Source organism: Grammomys surdaster, unplaced genomic scaffold (assembly GCF_004785775.1).
Source record: "Grammomys surdaster isolate TR1022 unplaced genomic scaffold, NIH_TR_1.0 126219, whole genome shotgun sequence".
NCBI classification, from domain to species: domain Eukaryota; kingdom Metazoa; phylum Chordata; class Mammalia; order Rodentia; family Muridae; genus Grammomys; species Grammomys surdaster.
This window is the reverse complement of record NW_021621022.1, coordinates 4,690,632-4,708,874: the sequence shown is the minus strand read 5'-3', so window position 1 is coordinate 4,708,874 and position 18,243 is coordinate 4,690,632. Positions and strand designations below refer to the sequence as shown.

Here is an 18,243-nt window from a genome sequence, read left to right as displayed (position 1 = left end):
CAAAAGCTGAGACTCTGAGAAGAAAATGTTCTTCCCAATGTGAGAACAGTTCTGAAGAGAGTCCTGGCAAACCTGCTAGTCATTAGATTTTGTTGTTGTTTGCAGCTGAAGGGACACGGAGACCAGACTGATGAAAAGAAAATGGTGAAGGACAACAAAAGCCTTCCAAGCCGGTGCCTCTCAACCTGTGGGTTGCCGTGACCCCTGGTGGGGGGGGTGTCAAATGATCCTATCACAGGGGCCCAGTAAGACCATCACAAATCACAGATGTCTACACTACAATTCATAATGGTAGAAAAGTTATAGTTATGAAATATCAACAAAGGTAATTTTATGGTTGAGGAATCTCCGCGGCATGAGGAACTGTAAAGGGTCATAGCAAAGTCGAGGTTAGGAAGGTTGAGGAATTCAAGCTCTAAGGGGATGACGCGAAAGGGAAAGGCATTCCCTCTGGCTATGACCTCTGAAAGAAACAGCCAGTGACCAGGAAGTGATGGGCAGGGTTCAAGAGGTCAGCAGAGGTTGAGGCCAACAGCTCTGAGCAAGTTGAAAACTAAATCCACATAAAGTGACCAAAAGAAAGAGCTCAGTGTGCCAGCATAGGAGATGGTGATCTAGGCTCAGTGTGCCAGCATAGGAGATGGTGATCTAGGCTCAGTGTGCCAGCATAGGAGATGGTGATGTAGGCTCAGTGTGACAACATAGAAGACAGTGATCTAGGTGAAGAGCAGGTGGCTGCTGCAAACCTCTGGAGCCTCTCCATCTTTAAACATCTGTGCCTGCACGCTGTCTGTACTATTTGTCATGGCTGGGTTTCCCAGGCTCTCACATTCTTGACATCATCCCTCTGTTGAAGTTAATTTTATTTAGGGAAAACTGTAACATCATCACATGTGAGTTAACATCCTCCTAGTAAGTAGAAAAATAAATACCTCACTGTTAAAATGACAACGATGCATCTGTGTGTGACTCAGTCCCTTTAGGTGCTGATGTGTTGAACGTAGTCATATTTGGGGAAACACTGACTTTGGTGACTGTAAGACAATTATAACTTCCTTTAGATGTTCAAGATTAAGAATGTTCTGGAAGGGACTAGGGAGAATGGCTGTCAGTAAAGGGCTTATCTTTAAAGCATGAGGACTTGAGTTTGATTTCCAGAAAACACACACAAACACACACACACACGCACACACACACAGAGTCATATGGTACAAGCTTGTAGTCCAACAACTAGGGAGATAGAGACAAGAGGACCCTTGGGATTCTCTGGACAGCCAATCTAGCTTACTTGGTGAGTTCCAAATTAGTGAGAGACTCTGTCTCAAAAGAAAAAAAAAAAGAGGTGTACATCAGTTGAGGACCAACATGCATGATTGACCTCTGGTTACTTTTCATACACACACACACACACACACACACACACAGGCACACACAGAAACATAGACATACACATGCATACATATACACATGCATGCACATACACATATACACACAAACATATACACACATATGTACATGTATGTACATACATGCACATATACATACATGCATACACACATGTATACACACATACATACACAAACATAAATATACATATACAAAAATACATGCATATATACATACATACACACATATACATACATACATACACACACATACACACACAGATACATATACACACATTCACAAATATTCTGGAAGGCAGTACACTGAGGATTACTAATTATCATCAAGAGAACTATGCTAGGACCTCACACACGTCTCTCATTTTGTGTAACTGTTGGCATTAGCTTCTGTCCACCCCACATACTACATACTACACCCCACATACTACAGTGCTTCAAGACACCTTCTTGTTTCTGGGAGTAGAAAGGCTTGGCAAGGTTCTCTGCAGTAACATGCGAGCACATTTATTTTTGCTGGAAAGGTCATCTCTTACATTGGTCTCATACAAATAAATAATTGGCAAATTTCTACGTGGCTACAAAATGCAACTTGGAGCAAAACTTTGTTTTGAAAAGGCAAAGGAAGGCTTGGGTCTCCCCACACACCCAGGACTTCCAAATACCACTAGGTGCCCACGTAGGTAAATCATGTAATCAGTTCCCTGGAACTGAATTAACTTTCTTCGACATTCTTTGGGCTAAACTCCACTCTGCACAGTCTCATTCTGATCCAATGATGAAATCTGGGGCATAGAAGTCCATGGTTCTAGAATAAGACACTTGTCATAGCAAGAGAAAATGTGAAGACACATTTTTGGACAGACAATGAATTGTCTCTTTATTAAGGGGAAAACATTTGATTTCTTTTGATAGGATATATCCAAAATGAGATTCTCTTAAAGTATTTTATTATTCCCAGAGGTTAGAAGTGTAGAGTACTCTTAATTATGGAAGCAAGAGTGTACCCAAAGAAGAGTGTCAAGCAGCCCAGCCCTGCTCCCAGCCCTGCCACGAGGGCAGAAATGGGTGTGGGGACTCTGGAGGGAGATTTAAAGACTGTTTGTCATGTAAGGGCTGTGAGGCCACGTTCAAGCATTCCGAGGTGTCCCTTGTCAATATGCTCTTCCCCTGAAAACATAACTTTCACTTCCTCTAGAAATAATGTTTCAGTTTTTTAGTTATAATTTCAGGGCCTTTGGGGAGTTATCTTCTTAGATTTGTTTTTCTTCCGATCTACAAACGTGCTTGCAAGTTGGGTCTGATAAATCAGCCATTTATCTCCAAAGTAACTGGGTGGAAACAACACCAAACCGGGGATGGGATGATTCTAAATCCACCAGTTTGAGTTGTTACACTCACGACAGTCCTTTGTCCTGGTTCTCGTTGGTCTGGTGGCCATCAACAGCAGGTGGGGCCAGCGTTTTATTACTGGGAGGAACCTCGCTCGGTACTCAGCTCATCCAAGGGTCTCCGTTAAACCTGCCCAAGTCTGACCTCATTAGGATCAGCTTCTTCCGCACGCTGGTGACTCATCTCTCACGTGGTTTTCATTGTACAATAGGCACAATGCGAGGTGGCCCCAGATGACCTCTCTCTGCTGCTGCTGGAACTCTGTGCCTCTAATGGGGACTCCATTTAGCTTTGCTCATAAAAGGGAGGAAGACACATATGCAGCAAGGACAAAGCAAAGGAAAGCCTCTGGCCTGAAGGGACAGTGGGCCATGCAGTAAGTCTTACTAGGACCCAGAAGGGTCCTAAACATCTTTGATCTTGTGATGCATACAGTGTTTTTGTTTTGTTTTGTTTTGTTTTGTTTGTGTGTGTGTTATTCTGGAGAAATCTCCCCAAACCCTTGAAACATCAAGAGTAAAGAGAATGGTTTTTTGTACATCAGTAACTACAGAGCTTTAAAATAAGCCTGGCTACCGAAAAGAGTGAGGTACACAGAGAGAGGTGGACGTGCAGCCCTCCCCCCAACCACCAAGAAGCATAAAGGGATAAAGGCTGACGGCAATAACTAGTGAGCTACCCAGTCACACTAGATAATCAGACAAAACAAAATATTAGGTTCTGAGGGCTTTGAGAATTTGTGGATGATGTTGGAAATGGTGTCTCCCTGGAGGTTATGGGGGTTCTGTGCTCCTAACCCATTACCTCATCCTACGCAATGCTTCCATGTGGTTGTTGAGCAGTGTCCTTGGTAACACCTATTGTAATAAATGGGGACACATAGTTAAACAGTGTTTTCCTGAGCTCTGAGCCACTGAAACCAATTAGGCCAGAGGAGGAGGCCGTGCGAAGTCGGATTTATAGCCAGGGTTAGAAGCATAACACACCTGGGTGCATGAATGGGCTCTCTAATGGGGACAGTGTTAGGATAAGACCTCTCTGTCTGTGGGATCTGATACTATTTGCAGGAAGATACTGTCATAATTGAAATGAATTAGAAGACAGCTAGCTGGTTATTGATGGAGAGAAGCCCCTCCATCTTTTTGGTGTTGATTGTTGAGGGGGAGGGTGGAAAAGGAAAACCTAATAGCAACACTTGGTTTGGTTTTATCCTATCTCAGGACAGCTGACTGGGCTACAGTGAGCAGCAAATAGGGTGATCCTGCTCCACTTCAGACACAGATCAGAGCAGAGGAAGTGCAGGGGAGGGTACAGGTAACAGGAAGTGATCACCCTTATTATCAAATGGGTTTGAACTTTTCACACCCATTTCTAAGAAAAGGAGAGAAGGTGGTAAAAGGGGCAGCCTGAGCTAATTTCACCTCATGGGGCTCTAGGACAGCCTATCCTAATACTCCCAGATTGTCTTATCATTTTGTTTCTGTGTCCTGGGCCCTATCTGTTCCCCTAGGTTCCTCCCAATAAATATTCTCTGAGAGCAATCAATAGCTTGTGCTTATCTATCAGAGAAAACCAATGTAGGGACAGCCTGTAGGGACAGCCTGCTGGCTGCTGTGCATTTGCCTTTAGAGCTAAGACTGAGAGATGGAAAGCGAGTCAGGGGTGAGGAGCAGGCAAGGTGAGCCGGCTAGCCACCAAGTGGGATGGAAAGGGCCGTGGGATGTACAAAGAATGAATGACTTATGGGGCCTGGTGGACACTACCACTATTCTTCCCTCAAATGGAATCATATTATGTCAGATTTCCTTAAAGTTGTATTATATATTAAATATAATATAAATATAATATAAAATAATAATATGTATAATGAAGTTAAGCCACTTGAGGTGATAATGCTTGTCCCAAGAGCCATAGACTATCTAATGAAATTCTCAGGGCCAGACATGAGAAACCTATCTTCGAGTTGTCGGTCAGAGAAATCAAAAAGACTCCTAAAACAATATAGGCTTTTGCTGTGGCCTTTGTTTGCCTCTTAGAACTTGAAGGTGACCGAGACCCTATTGCTGAAGTCACCATTACTTGGATACATGATTCAGAGGAACTGATCTGGAGAAGCCACCTTCTCCCTGAGGGGTATCTGAAGATTATTTGTTTGGTTTTGTTTTTCAAGACAAAGTTTCTCTGTGTAGCTCTGGAACTCACACTGTAGACCAGGCTAACCCTCAAACTCAGAGATCTGTCTGCCTCTGCCTCCCAAGTGCTGAGATAAAGGTGTGTGCCACCACAGTCCAGGTAGTATCTGAAGAATCTTTGTAAGCTGCCAAGAGAGAAAACCAATCGATAAACTTACCCAGCTGTAAAGCCTACAGACCACACCAATGACCGACACAGCACGATATCCCCAAGGGTACAATACAAGACATAGTACCTATGCCTTGAGGGTAGCCAACAGCTGTCTAAATTGGGCGTAAGGCCAATTCAACAGGAGAGAATTAATGTCTGGTACATTAAACAGAGACAGCTACCAACTACTGGTGGCTGGTGAGGCCATAGATCCTAAAGGAAAACCTACTACAGCTGCTTACCAAAGCCAGCATAATTCCTAACTGCACTCTAAATACGTATCCTTATGCCCATGGTAAGTGTAGCTCTCGCTCCTCCTCAGAGAAGCTTCTTTTTGCAGCAGTTGGAGACTATTACAGGAAGCCATGACTACTCAAAATGAAGAGGACAGTTGACTGTGGAGTGCCTAACCCCGACTGATGCATCTACAACACAACTCCCACACCCATGGCTGAAGGAACATCACTGAAGAGGGGACAGAAAGATTTTAAGACTCAAAACAGGGAGCCGGGCAGTGGTGGCGCACGCCTTTAATCCCAGCACTTGGGAGGCAGAGGCAGGCGGATTTCTGAGTTCGAGGCCAGCCTGGTCTACAGAGTGAGTTCCAGGACAGCCAGAGATACACAGAGAAACCCTGTCTCGAAAAAACAAACAAACAAACAAACAAAAAGAATCAGAACAGGGAAGCCACACCCATGAAATCTCATAAATTTGGTCACCTAAACAAGACTGATACAATGTGTCAAGGAAGACCAGGATTGGATGCCCAACCATTAGATGAAGAACTACAGGCAATTAATGGTTGCTGAGAGAAAAAGATCTGCTTCTGCTAGAACAAGCCCCTGTTGGGCTACCCAGTACTCAGTGGTCAGCCCTAAACAAATGGGACAAGTCAGGGGCGGGGGCAGGGTGAAGGGTGGAAATGATGTCACTACAGCACACACATACGAAATTCTAAAAAAATAAATAAGTTTTAACTTAAATAAATGAAAGGCAGCACCCTTGCTTTAAAAGGACACTGCAAATACAGGAGGGGATGCTGCCTAAACATCCAGGATTTCAAACAGCACTAGGCCTACAATTCTGCCTAAGTTCAGACCAAAAGCTCACCTTCTCGGCCGAGTCAGTGAAGTGCGCCCCTTCTAAACATCAGGTTTATCCTTAGATGAACCTGAGTGCATCCCTAGAAGCCATGCAAAGAACTGGACACAGCAGTACACGAGTGTAATCCCAGCACCAGGGACAGGAGGTCAAGCAGATCCCTGGGGCTGACTGCTCAGCCATCCCAGATTGGCCAGTGAGTTTCAGGTCAGAGAGAAAAACAAGGTCCATGATGCCTGAGAAATAACACCAAAGGCTGACCTCCGACTTACACACATACATACACATGTGTGTGCTGACCTCCGACTTAGACACACACATACACACATGTGTGTGCATACATGCTCCATAACAGACAAACATCCCCTCCAACTTAGACACACACATACACACACGTGTGTGCATACACGCTCCACAACAAACAAACAAACAAACAAACAAACATCCCATGAAGATCATCAGCTTGTAGAGTAGCCCCAAATTCCAGTAAAGATTCCAATTCCTCTTCTGTCTCTGTCAAATGCCTGAGCTGAAGATGTTTGTAATGTGGAAGTGCAGGACAGATGCAGGCAGGTCTGCATCCTCCAGCCCAGCTCCTTCCCTGCTGTGCCTGGGTGAACTGGCCTCTCCTGTAGGCAGGGAAAAATCAAGTTTAATGCCCCTGTCTTCTCTTCTTCCCTTCTGCAAGCAGCTGCAAGCAAAGGCTTTGGAAGGGTCACATGGGTGTCTGCTTTTGAAGACAGGAAGGTTGAGCCATCATGAATAGGACTGAGCTTGGTGTGTCCCTGAAGGCTGCAGCTGGCCACCTCTACCCCAAAACAGAGCAGGGTGTGCCACAGAAGGAAGCTCAGCATATCTGAGCAAAGAATAGACAACACACATTTAATGCTGGGTTTGTCTGTGGTGTTGTATTTAGGACCTTCCTTTCTTTTTCCCTAATTCCCTCCTTCCCTCCTTCCTTTCCTTTTCCTTCTTACCCACCTCTCCAAGGGTTTCAGGGTCTCAAACAGGTAAACAGGGGAACACATTGGATGGAGTGTCTACTGTCATACATGGTCCTGGGGGTACATTGACTTTATTCTCGTTTAAGGATGAGGAATCTGAGTAAAGCCAACCCCCAGGCATCAGATGGCCTGCTCCAATGCACATACTTCTAGATTTCAAAAAAAGTGTTCTAGGGCCTGGAGAGATGACTTATCAATTAAGAGCAACTGAAGACCCAGGTTCAAATTCCAGCACCTCATGGCAGCTCACAACTGTCTGTAACTCCGAGATCTGACAGCCTCACACAGACATATATGCAGGCAAACACCGATGCACATAAAATAATAAATAAAATCATTTTTTAAAGAGGTGAGACACCCACCAGGCATAGAACAGGGTCCAGGAGCTGCCATCGCCCTTGGGCCTGAGGCTGTCTGAGGCATGAGACAGAGTAACTGCAACTCAGAAAGGAAAAGCTTTCCTAGAAAGGTCCGCTAGCCTGAGGTGGCCCTGTAGAGCAGGCCTTGGGAGCAGGACACACCTGAGCCCCCATGTCTTTCCTCCTCCCATCTCTTGCTAGGGCCCCTTGTACCTGAACCCAAGGAGACATGAAGCCGTAAAAGAACAGTGTCAAGTGGAATCAGAGAGCTACACACAGGCTTCTGCACCAGGCTTGGGGACCTCTGCCCATGGCCACAGTGGCTGTGGTGGCCTATGATCTGACAGACTGAAATTCTGGCCTCTTTGTCCCTTTCTTGTCTTAGAGAGGAAACCCAGTGAGACACCAGGCCACCAGCATCCCCAGAGTGCACAGCCTAATCTACCAGTCTTGGCTCTCTGCTCTTATTCAACAGGACATGTACTCTAGTGTTACAGTACTGAATGGGTTAACACCCCTATTCTGCTCTAACCTGTAAAGGGCGGTGACCCTCAGTGAGGTCAGAGTCAGACCCTTGTGTAGCCACCCAGCAGCTCTCGGCTACGCCAAATGAAGCAGAGATGTCTGATGGATGGAAGGTAGATGTAGCAAGTCCCCTGGGAGAATAATTTAATTTTATGGGGGAAGAAATGAGGGACCGGGGAGTCCAGGCTACAGGCATCCTGCCATTACCAGAAGCACATGTAACTCATTACCTTCCCTGGCTTCCCATGGGGAGCCATGGATGACGCCACGCATGTGGTGGGGCTGGCTGAGGCCATGGGGAGAGTAGGACTATGTTTTCCTAACTCTAACACCTCTCCCTGGGCCTCACAAAACACAGAAACCACTCTTCAGAGCAGGCAGGCCCAGCCAGGCACCTTCCATTCCCAGGACCCCTCTGTGTGTTAGAGCCAGCCTGGAGTGGTCCTCAGCTGGCTGAACAGGCAGAAGAAACAAAGGCCAGAGTGGGGAAGGTGGGAAGGAGCATGGGAGAAAAGGAAAGGATAGGAATCGGGACTGGCTGTCTCAGCTATGAGTTTCGGTTTGGAGGGATAACCGGTAACACGGCACAAAGAGCCTTTCAGATCTTTTCTGGGACGGTTCTCCTAAACATTTCTGATATCACATCCCCTACACTATTGTCGAGCAGGTTGTAGCCCTGCTGTTAGCCTTATGGTCCACAGTGGGTTCCAGGGAGGCTGCTGGGCAATAGGACACAGAAAGGAAGAAGCAGCCACAGAGGTACAGAGAACCTGAGCTACCGAGGCTACTGTGGAGGCGGGCAGCTTGAAGGACGTGAGGATACTGCAGATTGTAGGGTGTGGAAGGGGCCTTTTATGCAGGGGACCAGTGACGGACCAAGTCCCTCCCCTTTCCTCATCACCTGGGAAACAGAAATAGAGGAGGCAAGGAAAGGAGAGAAAGGGACAGAAGCTAGGAGCAAGCAGAGACAGAGAGAGAGAGAGAGAGAGAGAGAGAGAGAGAGAGAGAGAGAGAGAGAAACTGAGAGAGAGATGGAGAGAGACAGAAAGCCAGCAATAGACAGAAAGACAGACAGACAGACAGACAGATGGAAGAGAGAGAGAGCAACAGACAGACAGACAGACACAGAGAGAGATAGAGAGGAGAGAGAGAGAGAGAGAGAGAGAGAGAGAGAGAGAGAGAGAAAGAAGAGAGAGAGAGGTGGAGAAATAGACTGGACAGAAGGGGGAAACAGCCATGAGTAGTAGAAGCTACAAGGTGGTTGCAGGAGACATGGTGGAGGAGGCCCTTCCTGTCCCCCGAGGACACTCCCTGGCAATGGACCCTCTAGCCCAGCATGTGGCATGAGACTTCGACCCTCAGCACTCTCTCACTTCTCCTGGACATGCAGCTTCCATGCTCTGGAGCTTCTACTTTAGTCTGCAAAGCAGAAGCGCTCTCTCTCTCTCTCTCTCTCTCTCTCTCTCTCGCATGCCCACACCATACATGTACACACCATACATACACATATCATATATACACCATATACACAGCATATACAAACACACACACACCATACATACCACACACACAATACACACACCATACACACATCATATATACACAATACACACAATACACACATACCATACACACCCATAATATACATACACACATCACATATACACCATATACACACACAATACACACACCATACACAAACACAAACACACACATACACACACACATACATACCATACACACACCCACTACCCAGAGAAAAAAGAGCCTAGCTGGCTAGAATACACTACATTTTACAAAATGATTGGTTATGGTTTATGTCCCCCAAACAGTCTGAGGTGTTGAAGCCTCCTTGGTCCACAGGCAGTGAGTGGACCTGGTCCTTGAGGACAGAGACCCCCTAATTAATCTCATTAATTGACACCATGACGGGCTTGTAATTTGACATCATTTGTAGGTGATGGAAACTTCTGAAACCTGGGTCTGCTTGGAAGAAGAAGGTCATTGAAGGCATGTCCTTGGGGACTGCAACTTGTCCTGGACTACTCTCTGCTTCCTGGCCACTATGAAGTCAAAAGCTGGCCTCGTCTGCCTGAGTTCCAGTCATCACAATGTTCTGCTCACCTCAGGCCCAAAGCATTGGATCCAGCCAAATGTGGGCTAGAACCTCTCCAACTGTGAGCCCCCAAACCCTTCCTCCTGTAAGATGTTCCTCCATCTAACGTGAATATTTACACCCACAGTTCTTTCCTTTCTTTTTTCATACATAATTTATTCATTTTTATTTTATGTCCATTGGTGTTTTACTTGCATGTATGCATGTGTGAGAATATTCCTTGCAGCTGGAGTTACAGAGCTGCTATGTGGGTGCTGGGAATTGAACTGAGGACTTCTGGAAGAACAGCCGTGCTCTTAACGGCTGAGCCATCTCCCCAGCCCCCACCCAAAGTTCTTAAAGTCCCATTTACATTAAAGCCTGAGTCACACCTGAATAATCAGGCTGTGTTTTAAGGCTCTTGCTCCATGCCAGCCTCAGAAACATACTCGGTCTCCACCTCCACCTCTCCTACCTTGGAGGAGGCAACCCTGAAGGGGGCCTGGAGCTCGGCCAACATTTTTCAGTTTTAATCTACTGAAGGCCTCTGGGATGGGCCTGGCCCAGGCTTCCATCTGTTTGTTATCTCCTTCCAGTTTCTCCTTGCCTCTCTTGGACTCACTCCTCTCCTTCCTCTGTTTTGCTCTCCAGAGAGGAAGATTAGAAAGGAAATTTAATTAAAAAAAAAAAAAAGCACCAGCATCCTTCCAAAACAGACCCACAGATTCAGTCTTTCTGAAGAACACTGGGGACTCCATCCTGAAGTGGGGCGAGAGACAAGAGTTTGGGATCCTTGGCCAAGTGATCAGGGGCTGGGCTTTAACTGGATTTTAGATTGGGTAGTATCATTCTCCAAGTCTGAACTTAAAGAGACACACCCCTAAGGCAACGACTTCAGAGATATCAGCTGTATTCTCTTTTGGTGGATGAAGACACCGGCCTAGAGTCAGTCTGGAATCCACAGCTCCTGGCTTCACTGCACCAAGAACTGGGGCCCAGAGAAGCCCTACTCAGGACACTAGCTCAGCTGAGAACTCCATCAATCACCAAGGCTCTCCGACAGATCCCTCGGGTTGGCACCAGGAAGCACAGAAGCTGGGCTTGTTGCTTGGTTTTGTTTCCCTGATCAAAATGATTGTTTTTGATCTGAGGTCCAGAACATAAGGGAGAGAGATGGGAGAGGGGAGGGGAAAGGTGGCAGTCCCAGTGACACCCCACAACACAGGCTTCGCTCCTACTCCAGGCCTGGTGTCCCAGGTTGACCCTGGGTGACTCCCTCCAACTACTCACAAGCACGGTCCTTTCTGGCCACACCTGGCCTCTTTTACAATATGTCAACGAGAATAGAACTGAATCAAGAGTGTGGTCCGGCAACATCCTCGCTGACTTCCTGAGCAAGACAAACAAGTGCACACATGAGCACGCACAGGTGTGTGTGTGTGTGTGTGTGTGTGTGTGTGTGTGTGTGTGTGTGTAATTTGAGGCATGCACACTTTTGTTCTCTTGCCCAGGCATCAGGACACTGGCTTAGTCTGGGGAACAAGCTGACAGAACCTTTTGCCAACTCTTCTCTTTCAAAATCTTTGTGTGATGGTTTATCTTGATTGACAACTTGATGAGGTTTAGAATCACCTTGGAGACACATCTATAGGTGCATCCCGGAAGATGTTCAGAGAAGTTTAACTGAAGTGGGAGACCCACCAGCACTATCCCATTGGCAAGGGTCCCCAAGTAAATAAAACAGAGCAAGGGAGCTTAGCAACCCCATTCATCTTCTCTGCTTCTTGACTAAGGATGAAATGTGGCCCCTGACAGTACACCTTGTCTGTCATTATGCTCTGTACTCTCAAATGGTGAGCCAAAATGGTATGGTCATTCTCATGCTCTTTTCCTGAAGCCACTTCCCTGCTTTGTCTCAACATCCACACCAAGGAGACTCCTCTCAAGCCTGCTCCTCCTCCCACTAGCAATCACGAGGGCAGGTGCTGTTCCAGTCCCTCTCCAGAGCATCCCTGACACCCAACACATAGACTAGAACTCAGGGGAAGAACTAACTGCTGAGAGTACCCAGGAGTGAGCCAAAGAACCCTTACTTCGAAGCTTAGATCTCCTTGTCTGCCCCTCCTGCAGGGGCTGTTCCCTTCCTCCTCTCCCAGATACCTCTTCCTTTTCTATATCTTCCCCTGTGAGAAAAAAAGACAGAGCCAACACTCCTGAGAAAGGCTATGGACAGTGTCACAAAGCAAAGAACCAGGCTGCACACTCCACCGTGGACTAGGGGCTGTCTCTAGGTGACCAGCCTGATGCCCTTCAGAACAACCCTGTAGGCCTCATTCCTTTTCTCTCAGAAGTAGGATGGTGTTCTCCTATTCCACATAAGCCCAGTGAAGAGTGGGTTTGTGCCTGAAGCAAACTTTCATTAAGTACTTGACCAACAACAGTACAGACATTTACTAATGCCTGCCTGCCGGTACACAGGGAACAGGTGCTGCCAATTCCATACTGGAGCCACTCTGTGGGACTGGTGAGTTACGGAATATTTGATGTCCTCAGTCTCAATGTGCCCACCTACAAAATGAGTTCTCATTTTGCTAATGACATAGGTTTATTGAGATGAATGAGAAAAGTCATAAAAGAGATTTTTGAAGATAGGACATTCAATATCTGCAGAAATAAATGGGGGAAGGCGGCAGGCACTGAGGTAGCCAAAACATGGTGGAAAGCAAGGGCCTTCAACACCACAGGAAGAGCTCCAAAGTCCAAGACAGGTAGACCCACTCACCATCCTCACACAGGTTCAGTTTGGACAGGCTCCTGCCATCAAAGGGTTCCTCAAAGATAGAGCTGTTGTCACGGTCACTCACGGTGTGCAGGTACATGGCTTTGTTGTCCATCGTATCCTGAAGCAGCAGAGGCACCGGGCAGCACAGGGAGCAGAGGAGACACAGAGTCAACTATGTGATAAACAAATGGTATAAGTAGGTACCTGCCCCATACAACTCCCAGCCTGGAGGTGCCCACCCATGTGACCTCATCCTGCAGGTGCTCACCCATGTGACCCCAGTCTGGAGGTGTCCACCCATATGACCCCAGCCTGGAGGTGCCCGCCCATGTGACCCCCACCCTGAAGCAGGGCTCTTTCTACCCAGCAGGAGCTGGGAGCATCATTCAGGTTCTCAGGACCCCTCCATCTCCAGTTCTCCCCATTCAGTGCTAGAAGACCAAGTATGGGCTCTGTCCTGTCTTTTCAACAGCTCTCTGTGGGGCTGGAGCCTTGGGCTGGGGACACCATGGCCACACTGGGCAGTACTTGAAAGAGACTCTATCATCCAAATGATGAGTTGAGAGTAACTCCTACAAGCAGTTCTCAACCTGTGGATCATGACCCCTTTGGTGGTTGAACAACCCTCTCTCAGTGGTTGCCTAAGACCATCAGAAAACACAGATATTTATATTACAGTTCATAACAGTAGCAAAATTACAATTATGAAATAGTTTTAGGGTCGGGGGTCACCACAGCATGAGGAACTGTATTAAAGGGTCACGGCATTAGAAAGATTGGGAACCACTGTGTAAGCATCAGTGGCCCTGGGAGGGTTGGATAATTGCCAAGAGGGAATTCGGAGGCACAGATGCATTGAGATGGGTTAGAATCAGCTGAGAACATCGGATGGTCCCTAACCCCACAGCAGGCTGTGGCAGGAATTCATCTCCTGGGGAGTCTAGGGGGTGAGTGTTCTCCATAGGTCTTACTGAGCAACTGTTGGTTGGGGGGCTTACACTTGCATGATGTCCCCAAGGGCATCCCAAGCTCCTGACTTGGGAAACTCTCACTTGAAGAGACCCAGCCATGGTGTTTGCATAGCAGTGTGGCCCACATTATCCCATTCTGCCGCGCATAATTGTGTGACTGGAAGGACTCAGAGCCTGTGCGGGTGGCTCTGGGGCAGAAAGGCATTATGAGCCCCGGGCTGGAAGGGATTTTCTGAGTTCTCTAAGATGAATTTGCATTCTTTGTGTAATGAGAAAAATCCTTTTTATAAAACTGAATCGCAAAGTGTTTGTTTATACAAAATCCTTTGGCTTTTTCCTCACGTACACGGTCTGTAATTTTACACATTGATTTCAGCACAAATCTAACTGGACACAAGTATATGTCAACTTGTTTTCCTGATGTTCTTTAGCTGTCTGGCTATTTAACCAAAATAAAGAAGCGGGGAAGGGGAGGGAAGAAGTAGAGGAGAAGGTAGGCAAAGAGGTAAAGAGAAGAAAAAACAAGTCAGATGGGAGAGGCATTTATTTCTCTTCAAAGTGAATTTTGGAAAAACAAAGCCCCAAGAAGATGGCACAAGCCCAGGATGAAACAGATACACTGGGATCCTGAGAAACAAGCAGGACCCACAGCCTGGGTGAGATGCATGGTGCCTGGAAGGTACCGGTAGGGAGTCAAGGAGACTACCATGGGATTTGGGAGCCATCCTTCTCTCTTTAGAGGCAGGGCATGAAGGACGCATCCATGGGGATAAAGAAGGAGGGGAAAGGGCAAAGCAAAACCATGTGTCTCTTTACAACTTGAACTTGGTCTACCAGAGAAGCTTCCAGAACAGAGACTTGGCCTTTGGGGAGGAGAGGAGGCTTAAACTGACCAGTGGCAGATCAACTACCTATCTAATGATCCTGGAGTGATGGGGTCTTTCGCTCTATTATTCCAAATAATGGGGTCCCTCATTCCCTCACTCTGGCTCACCCACTTGGGTACATACATATATACACATAGGCGCTCAGACACTAGTCTTTCTTCCAGTCTATGAGAGGGACAGGAGAGGGAGATGGTCCTTGGGTCTATCAGGACTTCTCTCATAGACAGCTCCCATCCAGCCATTCCCCCTTGGTGTCCAATACGCTAATGTCCTAACACTGGCTCTCCATCCAAGCCCTCCGCCCAGCAACAGCCTCTAGGTGGGGCACTGGATGGCTCTAGCTCTGCTCAACTATAGGGGATCCTCCCTGGTCTCAGGATGTGTGTGGTCCTTCCCCTTTGGCCTCAATCTTAAGAAGCTACAAAGCTGGAGGCCACTGTCTCTGCAGCCTGTGATAACCCTTGCTCTGCCAAAGGCAAGAGTGTCTGCAGCCAAAGGTCCCCAGAACCTCTTTCATGCTACCTTCCTTCTCTCCTGATCAACTCCAGACCACTGTGACCTAGAATGTGCCCACAGCAACCCCTCCTAGTCATCCTCCCCACCTCCTGGGTGGACTGAGCAACAGCCTAGAGAAAGAGGCTGGGCCAGAGCAGGTCTAGATGTGAGAGGGATGACTTTAGAAATGCTCAATTCTTCATTACTTGGAAACAAAATATAAGCATGTTCTGTCTGCCATGGTTTTACGTGGGGCTGTGTTTTCTCCTCTCAGAGTCCAGGTTCTGAATGCAGAGATCCTGTTCTACCACCTTTAGACCCAGTTTGTGCTCTCAGGCAGGTCACAGCTGACCATCTAGAGTAGTGGTAATCATGGAAGCTGCTGATGTATTGGAGACATCCCTTGAGCCTCAGACCGATTGTCCCTTCCCCCCCCCCACCCCCCAAGCCTCCTGAGAGCACTTCCTGGGAGCAACTCTTGGGGGCACCACGAACAAGGCAGGAAGGCAGATCATCATTTTATCATCCCCATTTTAAAGATAACCTAGCCAAGATCAAAGAGGCAAGAATGACAATACTGAAATAAAGAGTCAAAGAGGTAGTAATTAGATAGATGGTCCAAGGGTCCCCACACACAGCACTGACTCCATCACGGGCTACTGTATCAAAGGTATACATATGTGTCAGTCACTTTCAGTACCCACCTTCAGGGCATCTGTAACAGGGGCTGCATTGGGCACACCTTGGAGGAGCAGCCAGTGCACCTTTGTAAGGGCATGAGCAGAGGAGAAGGCTGGAAGGGAAACATGGGCCACATGGATGGAGCCACAGGTCCCTGGTGCTCAAGGAGCCTGGACTTCAGCTTTGCTAATCAGAGGGACGCATGCTGTAAATGGGGAGGGTGGTTCTACTCACCCCCAGGGGGTGTTATGAATCATTCCCCACAAAGGATGGGGTGGGGGCCAAGCTTTGCTTCCAGAGTCCATCTGACAGCTTCCCAGGGGCATCCTCAAACTCTGTGCAGGTGTGGGAGGGAGGGAGCTCATGGCACAAGGGCTCCTTTTTCTCAGTTTGGGAAGGTGGTCACTTTGCTGACCTCATCACCTCTACGCCTCACTCCTGTGATGTGAAGTCCACTCTGCTGACCGCCTCCCTGGGGAGGGTGAAGGACATGGTGAGCATCATGTGAGCTGATACAGGAGCGAGGACTTTTTTTACAGCTATACAAAATAGCAGGGACAGTCGAAAGATTTTGTAGAATTCTTCCTCAGCAGGTAGAGGAGGACTCAGAGCCCTGAGGACACCCCCTTGCTCAAAAAGTCCCAGAAGTGAAGTTATGAGGAGTTTCCTTTGGGGGAAAAAAAGCAGCCTCAGAAGTGGCATAAGACTGAGGTTCGATAAGACTGGTTCGGGAGCAGCAAAAGGGCTAAATTAAATTGCTGAGGCAGGGAGATAGACCAAGGCCTCACTTGTGACTCTGAATCTTTTTCTGTGGGTTCCTGCCTCTCACTTGGCAGGGCTTACAGCTTCTCTTTGGATTGCCTGGTTTCTAAAACTCATTTAAACCAAATAAAGTCACTGCAAATGCCCTCCCCCAAAGTTTCTAGCTAGGACTTAAATCCTTTCTTTTTCTAACTGTACTCCGTTCACTGGATCCTAACTCACACTTATAGAGGTCCAGATGCTTCACTAATAACCTCCTGCATCATTTGACACACCTTGGTGTGTTTACACACACATATACACATACACACTCACATGTGTGCACATGTACCCATGCATGAAGCCATGCATGCATGCACACACACACACACACACACACACACACACACACACACTGCATACAGGTGTGCATATACATTTACTTCCTGAATAGGCTCTGGAGCTATGACATGAGACATAAGACAGCCAGAGATGCCGCTGAAGCCACAGCATCCCTCTGGCATCCGGATGCGGGCTCACACTCTACAGCCCTAGCAATTGAGTCCTGGGGCCCATGTGTGTCTACAGGCTCAGATCCCTGGGACCCTCCCACCTGGAGCGAGGCAACTCCAGGGTCCCTGTCTGCAACGCTTTCTTCATCTGCCCTTTGGGGCACCATTATCCAGTAGCTTCTAGGTTAAAACGTCAAAACTCACCTGTTTGCACCAAGCTGAGGCTGGATCCTGTCCCTTCAGTTCCCAGCGATTGCCATGGTAGCCAGAGAGCTGACTGCTACCCCACGGAGACCCAGAAAGTAGTCCCTTGAAGCTTGTCCCCACAGCCAGCCAAATCCAGATGGAGTCATATAGAAAGAGGCTTCAGGGTCACCTAGTGATTTAGGTCAGGGCCACAGAGTCACTTCTATGGAAGGACCAGTTCAACAAAGTGGCTGAATGACGGGTCTGCACATGGGACTCTCTGTCTTGGTGCAGTGTCGGTCAGTCTCAGAAAGCGATCCGGAGATATTCTGCGGAGTCACCAGCAGCTCTGCTAGGTACTGACTGGGTGGGAGGTGCTCCAACCTCCAGTCTTTATTTTTAAAAAAGTTCTAAAAGCCACTGCTAGAGGGAGTCTGGACTACGCCTGCCCTCTTGTGGCCACCCTCAGACTTACACCTCTGCCCCGCGTTTCCAGCCCTTAGCTTTGGGACTCTTGACTGTTTTCATGGCCCTGCTCAAAATACTTTTTGGACAGCTTCTGGGAAAATGGCAGCTAGACCTGGTTTAAGACACACCCAAAGAGACCAGTCTTGTAAAATTTACTGTAGCACGGAACTGGCATGTCTCAATTCATTCAGCAAGTTTGGCATTTCCTGAAGTTACATCCACTCCCAAAGGACTTGGACAATTCACACTGGTGCTATTTAGAGGAAAGTCTGGGGGGTTCTGAAAGAACTTCCTGAAG

General features: G+C 47.5%; 1 protein-coding gene across 2 annotated transcripts in view; it reads right to left on the bottom strand.

Moving 5' to 3' along the window:
- Positions 1-17,842, bottom strand: part of Scara5 (scavenger receptor class A member 5) — a 92,827-nt gene extending 74,985 nt beyond the window's left edge. For both annotated transcript variants that reach the window (XM_028758832.1, XM_028758833.1), the window contains exons 1-2: positions 17,496-17,842; positions 13,005-13,122 (exon numbers count right to left, since the gene is read on the bottom strand). In XM_028758832.1, the coding sequence (XP_028614665.1) occupies positions 13,005-13,116 (112 nt within the window). In that variant the 5' untranslated portion in view covers positions 13,117-13,122; positions 17,496-17,842. The remainder of the gene's footprint in view (positions 1-13,004; positions 13,123-17,495) is intronic.
- Between the last annotated feature and the right edge of the window lie 401 nt (positions 17,843-18,243).